This window comes from Trachinotus anak, unplaced genomic scaffold (assembly GCF_046630095.1).
Source record: "Trachinotus anak isolate AG129_WGS33_773 ecotype Australia unplaced genomic scaffold, CSIRO_AGI_Tana_v1 ptg000026l, whole genome shotgun sequence".
NCBI classification, from domain to species: Eukaryota; Metazoa; Chordata; class Actinopteri; order Carangiformes; family Carangidae; genus Trachinotus; species Trachinotus anak.
Window position 1 is genome coordinate 10,958,774 of NW_027273877.1, and position 8,727 is coordinate 10,967,500.

The window sequence follows — 8,727 nt, forward strand, 5'->3', positions numbered from 1 at the left end:
TTTTTAAATGAGGAATGAAATAAAACAGTAAAAACTGTGCCAGAAAATATTATATCATCAGTAAGCAGCACATCCATTCATGCCTCCTGGCTGTTGAGTTCATCATTAGTCCCTGAATACTATGTTTTGACAACCTGAGACAGTTAGGCCTAACTGTTGATAGTGCTTCCATGTAAAGCTTTATAACATAAAGTTACTGTTGTGGAAACATGTATAACAGCATGCCCCAATTCGTACTCATAAAGACAGGAATTTAAAAACGTTTCCAGAACTTTGTGACATCATTACACGTATGTAATATTAATTACAGCAATTTTCTGCACTTTTTCATGTTAGTTATATTTTTGAATTCTTTACTTTCCTGGATCTCTTGCTAGCTCGAGCTTGTGGAAACAAGAACAAATTCAGAACTTAATTCTAATTAATTTTTTTGCTAATGTTATGACTCAAAATGATGTCATTGTCTGTGATCAGTGAAGGAAATAGTTTATATTGTCATAACTAAGATGGATAATAAGGTCCATCCATCCTTTTTCTGGTCACTCAACCTGATTAGCTCCATGGTGGGAAAGGGGCAACCAAAGTAGTCCAGATAAGTTCTTCAAAGAAACCCAGATGCTCTCAGACCAGCTGGGAGAGTCAAGAGTTTGTATATAATCTAAGTTCCCCACCATCTTCTGCCTGGTGTGTACATTAAATATAACTGAAGGCTGAAAATAAAAACTAAACTAATCAGTTCTTGTGATTTTTAAAATTTATTATTAATGATAAACATACACAAAATGTGTTACTATAAGTATATTATTAGTACTATAATAACAATAACTATGATATATCAGATCAATGAAAGTAAAAGACCTACGCTCTGAATTCGAGATGAGGACCAGCTGAGCCGGGATCAAACCACGACCTCCGGGCTCTATCTCCTCAGATATAAGCTTTACATATAAGCTGCTTTGACATCCACACGGTAGACGTTCCTGACATTCACTCGCTGTGAAGTCACTGCCAATGTATCATCTGTGGTCCCATTCAATCCCATTCAAAAATCCACACGTTTCAGCACCAACAGGAGAGTCGACTGCTCCTTCTCCTTATCCAGAGGAGCTCAGACTGGCACGATCCACACTTCACTTGCATAAATTTTACTGTGATTCCACTGGCATACAGTACGCATTAGCTATAGTATGCTTGCATGTGCAAGTGCTTAATACCAGCATTTATGTATGTACAAGTGAAGTATTACATTTTGGCCGAGGCGGTTTCTCATACAAATATTTAGAAACAATCAAAACCCTGGAGGCTGTTTCAGAACCAGAAATATAACTGTTTCTTATTACTGTGGTCATTTAGCTGGTGAACTTCATCAATGTTTATCTGCTTGGATCAAGATTTACAATCCTGTTATTCGGTGTACATTTATATCTCCAAGAGACTGAAGTCATTTGTTATTTACTCCCTCATAAGTTAGAGATTAAAATATAAATTTATAAAAACAGAGAGTCTCCTCCCTCCTGAAGATGCGCATTATGCTTTCATCCACGTTGAGAGTGAATGACAGGTGTCACATCAGGAGCAGTGCACAGCGCCTGGTTCGACAATAGGTCTCCGTCATTCCAGTAACAGTTACCTACAGAATCTCTTCAGCGATTTTTGTCTACAAAATAAAAGCACAAAATGTTTGTTTTTTCTTTAAATCTATAGTTCAAGCAAGCTTTTACCTTTTATTATGAAAAGTTCTGACAGAAAGTTCTAGGTTCTTTCGCTTGCTTGACAGGCCTCTGAAATAGGAGATATAAGCTACTGTATGATTAGATATGAGGAAAAACATCAATTTAATTAATCAGTCAAACATATATATGTGATTAAATTTAAGTTGCGTTTTTATCAATCAGTTCCTTAAAACTAGCCTTTGATTACGTTCTGCCCCACCATATAATGGGTTAGGAAAAAACTGGCCCGAGGCCAAATGTACTTGCCCACCCCTGTTGTAATGGAAGTGTCCCCAATAAAGACCGACTCTTCATTGACGATGAAGACGCCTACTGGTGGTGGAAAGAAACTGCATAATGACATAATGTGTTTTGAAATGATATCCTGTTATTAGAATTGTACTAATGACTGTCCTTAACTACAATAATACCAACGGTGATGTCAATACAAACATCAATGCTTCATATTAATGTGGAACTTGGCTGTTCAAGGATCCAACGACCATTCTAACAGTTTATTGTGTCACTCAGTGGATGGAGGGATGGATGATTTTTTGTACACATGAAAGGATATTACATCCATAAAGTAAAAAAACCCCAAACACAGCTGCATATAAACTTAATCTAAGCAGTAACAAAATAAAGTAAATTAGGGCAACAAAGCTTCACAATACACACTTTATTATGTATGCATTAACATACATAGTGGTTTGGTGGGAAAAGGGTAGGGTTTATATTGCTTCCTGAGCGGGGTTAGTAAGATTTGGTGTGGTGGTTTCAGGTAAGGCTGAATATTTGAACTTGTGATTTAACAAACTGAAATCCTGATGTCAGGCCTATTGTTTATTGTAAACTGACGGAGAAATACTATCTCACATATAAATATTTGAGTGATCCTGAATGTAATTAAGAAATAAATACTAGTAATAGACAAAACACATTTTAAAGTGTAGGGGGGGATATGGTACTTCAACAGTACCACCGAGGCTGAGATTGAGACCACAGTCTCATTTTCCACCACTAGATGTCGTCCAAAGATTATTGGCATATCGTTTTGTGAAAGCCAAACCGGAAGTTACAGTGGTTCACGTGACGGTAGTTCAGCGTGCTTGCGAATGGCGTTTGTTTGAAGTGCAGTCGACAGTATTCAGGATGTTCACTACTCTCTTCTGTTTGTTCTCTGGTATATGAGTGCTGCAGCGTGGTCTGACGCAGTAGGTTCGAAGAAGCATCTCTTGTCCAGCTCTTGTCAGTCAGCTTCAGCCGGAGACAAAGGGAGTAACTGACAGATATGTCAGGCTTCAGTGCTGAGCTTATAGACTACCTGGAGGGAAGGATTACTTTTGAGGAATTTGATAGAAGGAGAGACGAACGAAGGGCAAAGGTAAATTCCAAACTCTGGTAAAGGTTGATGCCTGGAAATCTTGTTCAGGAGTTCTGTTCGGGACAGAGCCTGGGGGCTAAGTTAGCTTGTTAGCTGTCGCAGTATCAGCTTCAAAGTAAATCACTGTTTGTGGTAGTGGTATACTGCCACTGTATGTGGGACTATACCACTACCACATACAGTGGCAGCTAGATTGAGTGTTATGTCTCTTCTGAAGGATGCATTGTTGGAGGGGATGACATAAAGTCAATGTTTTCTGTCCGGTCTTAGGAGTCAGAGGAATTGACTGAAGATGTGGAGGATGATGCTCAGCCCTCCACCTCGGCACACATCGCGGGGAAAATTGGTAAAATGAATATCTGGCTTACTCTGGAAGTTCTCTTCTTTTACTATTATTATTAGAGAGGGTAATTAGAGAGCAGAGCCTATATTGTAATCCAGTGGCCCTAGAAATAGAAATGTGTGCTAGTTCACATTCAATATATCTGCAGCGAGAGGCTTAAGTTGGAGTAGAAAAAAATTGATATGTTAAAACTATAACATTTTATTCAGTGTAGTCAACTCATTCTCATTTGGCAGACTTGAATTTTCTTAACGAATGATAAAACTGGAATCATACTGTTTGTTACCTAACCCTCAACCTAAACCTAACCCTAAGAAATTCAGGGCATTTTTACTATTCTGACACAGTTAAACAAAAAATAATTAAAGATTAAATGATACTCAAAATAATCATTAGATGCAACCTTAATGAAGCCAGAGAGGCAAAACCTTGGGGGAAAAAACATTTCTTCTGCTAGTAGCAGACATTTTGAGGTGTCAAAGTAGGAAAAGCACAGTTGTTATTTTTTTACCAAATAACTTTGATTACTTGGAAAAAAAATACTAGAACATATAAATCCTGTTGAGGACATCACCTGACACAACTCTCCTCTCCTGGCAGAAGAGGGAGTCAGCCCAGGGGTCCAGCTTGCCTTTGCCTCCATGCTGGGAGAAACACCAGAACCACCATCTTCTGAAGAGGAGGAGGAAGAGGAGGACAGTTTGAGCTATGTTGATGACAAAGATGATGAGGATTACAAGGTGGAGGAGGAGGGGATAAAGGCAGACTTGGAACAGGCAGAGAAGAGGCAGAGGCGAGGAGGGAGAAGAGGGAGAGGAGCGGGGAGGAGGAAGAAGAAAGAGGAGGAGGCGGAGGATCCAACAGTGGGAGATGTGTTTGCACTGGAGATGGAGCTGAACCGAGAAAACAAGAAGATGATGAAGGTGACGAGGATGATGAGCAACTGTATCTACTGCAGGTGTGTGAATTCCAGCTCTTAATGTGTGTTAGTTTTGACTCTGCTCAGGAGAGGCGTCATCGCAGCAAGCTGCCCCGAGCTCTGAGGGGCCTCATGGGTGAAGCCAACATCCGCTACGCCAGAGGAGAGAAAGACGACGCCATTTTGATGTGTATGGAGATCATAAGACAGGGTATGAAACAATCTCAGTGTGTTTTTGGAATTCTCCAGTTTTACATGATCTCACAGGCAGATAGGCCTCTATATATTCCCTTTAGGTCTAGAAATGTTTTGACAGTGATTTTCATAACTTGTCTCCGGTGAGACTTTATACTCCTCTCCCTTATCCTGCAGCTCCTCTGGCCTATGAGCCTTTCTCCACACTGGCTATGATCTATGAGGATGATGGCGACATGGACAAAGCACTGCAGTTCAGTCTGATCGCTGCCCACCTGAACCCCTCAGACTGTGAGGAGTGGATCCGACTGGCTGAAATGTCTCTGGAGCAGGACAACATCCGACAGGCCATTGTCTGCTACACCAAAGGTAAATTTGATCATGTCACTTTCCCAAAAGCAACTGGACTTGGTTGTACGTACTTAAAAACTTTCTTAATACTTTTGATTTTCTACAACCAAATCTAGTTGCCCTTGATTCAGCTTCTCTTAGATAATCATGATCTGGATGACAAAGAATCTTAACAGATGTTAATTTAGTTTTCACTGTAGAATTTTTTTCAGTTGAATTCATTTCTAATTACAAAGGCAGCAACATAAATCAGTTTTTTGGACATCTTAAACAGGAGTAAATTTACGAAATGCGTAATGTCTTAAGAAAACAATGACACTGTGCACAACTCCATACCCTGAGTAGGTTACTGTATCAGGTGCACAGTTGTAGCTGAGTCAACAAGGTAAAGAAGATGCTGACACTTACTCTTGAATAGTAATTAATACGAGGCAATCAATGAATGTGTTTCCACCATAAACCATCATCAGTGTAACAGTGGTAAATCAGCCAATATACAGCTGAGGTTAAAACATGATTATTTGATGAGGTACATCTGTGAATGAACCACATTAGTGGGCGTGGCTACACGTCAGCAGCAACAGCACAACAAAACTAGACATTCAAGAGCAAACTCTTACATAAATCACCACAATCTAACTGATGCACAATTAGAAATAGTAAGCAGAAGTTATAATAAAAAAGCACAAAATCCAAGACGCATACACCATGCTTCATATTTCATACATGGAGTAAAAGACAATCCTGAAGAACATACATGCTAGTTCATTCACAAATGTACCTCATTAAGCAATCATATTTTAACCGCATGTATGTGTTGTCAGATTTACAGCTGTTTCTTACTCTAATGATGGCTTGTAGCTGAAACACATTCATTAATTGTCCCATATTAAATATAAGTGTCACATCTTTACTCTTCAGTACCATTTTGGGAAAGGGAAATCGCGCTCTTATCTGTTTGACTGTTTTGATTGACAGCCATCAAGTATGACCCTACCAATGTACGCTATCTGTGGGAGCGCTCCAGCCTCCACATGCGTCTAGGTGAGCACAAGCAGTGCATGGATGGCTACCGCAGGATCCTGTTACTGCTGCCGATGGAGGATGGAGAGCATTTCATGCAGCTGTCCAAGGACATGGCCAAGTACAGATACACACTGACACAGAATGTAACAGCCAACACATACAACATACTATTTCAATCTGCGTGTCTATATATAAAACTGTGTCACAAAGCCTTAATGAAAGCAGGATTTCTTCACTAAAATAAGACATCACAGGTTTTTACTCTCAGACATATTGGTTGTTTTTGGAGAAGCCTGTGAAACACAGCAGTTTTTTTTTTCTTTAAAAGAACTCATATTTGTGTGTGTGTGTGTGTGTGTGTGTGTGTGTGTGTGTGTGTGTGTGTGTGTGTGTGTCCTGTTTAGGAGTTACTATGAGAGTAATGACTTGCCCTCAGCTCTGAGTGTGACACAGGAAGCTTTGGCACGACACCCCGGCTTGGTTAGCGATGACTTCATCAACATGGCAGCTGAGCTCTATATCGCTAGCCACCAGTACAGCAAGGCCATGCAGGTACACCTCTCTGTGTGTAGTGAAAGCAAATTATTATTATTTTTTTGTTGTAAAATACACATACATTGTGTGTGTGTGTTTTCCTAGGTGCTGGTCCAGTTTGCAGGAATTGTTTTGGTCAGGGCTGAATCCACATCAGATGTCACGGTACCAACACAAGAAGAGAATGGGGCAGAAAAGGCAACTCAGGAGCAGGAGAAGAAGAATGAAGAAGGTGCAAAGACTGTAGAAGAAATAGAAGATATTGGTGAGTGACTGGAAAAATGTCAGACAGTATGCAAATGTTTTTCAACATTTGTTTTTGCATTTGCCAGTACCCAGATACCATCCATCAGTGAGAAACCACTGAAGGGCCTGGGAAAGGTGTATAAATGCAGCCTGAGAGACACAGCAACGCTCCGAGTGAAGGTCAAGCAGGTTCCTAAGGAAGTGGTTGGAACTGCCTATGTTCTACAATTATTGAGCAGTATTGCTTTTTACAGGCAGAACAACAGGTTGAAGCTCCCCATCAGCAGCCTGAATGAAAAATTTGTTCTGACCAATACTAGGGTTGTGCTGTAATACCATCTGCCCTGTGACCTATGAGTCTCTCAGGCTGGTATCAAGAAAGGTTGGAATGACTGCAGGGAACCTGTATAAGATGGGAGCAAGTGGTGGAGTGCAAAGTCTTATGGGCTGAACTTTTGAAAGCCGTACCCCATCAAATAAAATTCCTAATTCAGACTGTCTACAACATAGACCCAAGCCCATTCAACTGTTTCGGCTGCAGTGATGACAGAGTCAAGAGCTTGCACTCTGTGCCTGAAGAGAGGGACCCTGGAGCACCAACTAGCGCTGACGCCATGACCATTTCTTAAAAGTCATAGCAGACACCATCTCCAAAATTGCTATATGTTTTTAAGCCTCTTCACCAATGACAGCCAGAGGCATATTGTTTTTGGGTTGTCCAACCACCTGTCCCATTCTTGTGGACACGATATCTGAGTAACGCCTTGACAAAACTTCTTCAGATTTGAAGAAATATCTCCATAACACCTTAAAGGAATTTCTTAAAATTTGGTTTAAACATTCACTTGGACTCAAGAACGAACTGAGTAGATTTTAATGGTCAAAGGTCAAGGTTAGTGTGACCTCAAAAAACACCTTTTAACTATTACTTAAGACTTGACATAGCAATTATCACAAAATTTTACAAAATGGTTAATATTTTATATGACTCCGGATAAACAGGGGTGTAGTCTGAAACAAGTTTGAGTGGCGGGTCATACAGTTGCAAGGCAGTAATTGTAGTTTTGCATATGGTTCAGCCCTAGTAGAAATCATCCTTCAACTTCAGTGAGACAAATGAACAACAAAGCAAGAGTCACCTGATTTTCAAAGGTTCATTGTGGTTTGTTCTGTTATTCTAGAAATTTAGCTAGTTTTCTCACCTTAGCTGTGAGTTTTCCTACAACTCCCACACTCCTCTCCTTCCCCATAGAAACTGTAATCATAGCTGGTATTTTTGGAAGATACAGTATTAACACTGATTTTTTTGTGTGTTTGTGTACAGGTGCAATTAAATATGTACAGGTACCAGACTCTGTCCCAGTGGACCTTAGGGCCAAGCTAATTGTCTGCCTCATACACCTGCATGTCTACACACCCCTGGAGGTAAACAGAACTTACAAGGCTTTAACAGTATGAGTAATAAAGTTGCATTATTGGGAATAGCTAACCTAATCTTTATCTAGAGCAGTGTGCTTAACTTTTTAGAGACTGAAAATGACAACAAATATCTCTCTCTATCACTCTATACTACTGACTCTTAGAGCCTGGTGCCATCGCTGATGGAGCAGAGTCCAGAGGAGATTGGTGACTTGTACCTAGATGTAGGTGAAGCCTACCTGGAGGAGGGCGAGTACATGTCTGCTCTGCCTCTGCTGTCTGCCCTCGTCATATCAGACAAGTACAACTTGGCTGTTATCTGGCTCCGACACGCAGGTAAGACCAACATTAAAGTGACTCGGATATTTAAAATGAAGATTGGATGAACATGCAAGGTACTTTAAAGTCCAGCTGAAAATTGAATTCTTCTCAAATTCTTTTTGTGTAAGGAAATATGAATAATAATGATACACCTAATATTGTACATATTTTATTTAAATTCAAAGGAGAATTTAAAAAAAGGTTTTTGGACAAACTTGTGAAAATAGCTCTCAAGCTTTAAACTTCTTGTAAAATAATTTTTGTTAAAATTTAATTA

General features: G+C 39.9%; 1 protein-coding gene across 5 annotated transcripts in view; it reads left to right on the forward strand.

The window, feature by feature from the left end:
- The first annotated feature begins 2,778 nt into the window (after window positions 1-2,778).
- Window positions 2,779-8,727, forward strand: part of gtf3c3 (general transcription factor IIIC, polypeptide 3) — an 18,001-nt gene continuing 12,052 nt past the window's right edge. For 3 of the 5 annotated variants that reach the window (XR_011685330.1, XR_011685329.1, XM_071464572.1), the window contains exons 1-10: window positions 2,781-3,096; window positions 3,367-3,442; window positions 4,040-4,362; window positions 4,446-4,569; window positions 4,731-4,922; window positions 5,883-6,048; window positions 6,335-6,482; window positions 6,570-6,729; window positions 8,035-8,135; window positions 8,294-8,465. Coding sequence is in view for 3 of the 5 variants with exons in the window: in XM_071464572.1 (XP_071320673.1) it covers window positions 3,004-3,096; window positions 3,367-3,442; window positions 4,040-4,362; window positions 4,446-4,569; window positions 4,731-4,922; window positions 5,883-6,048; window positions 6,335-6,482; window positions 6,570-6,729; window positions 8,035-8,135; window positions 8,294-8,465 (1,555 nt within the window). In the remaining 2 variants the exon portion in view is untranslated. Of the gene's footprint in view, window positions 3,097-3,366; window positions 3,443-4,039; window positions 4,363-4,445; window positions 4,570-4,730; window positions 4,923-5,882; window positions 6,049-6,334; window positions 6,483-6,569; window positions 6,730-8,034; window positions 8,136-8,293; window positions 8,466-8,727 lie in introns of all 5 variants that reach the window. The other 2 variants (XM_071464575.1, XM_071464574.1) reach the window with 2 other exon arrangements.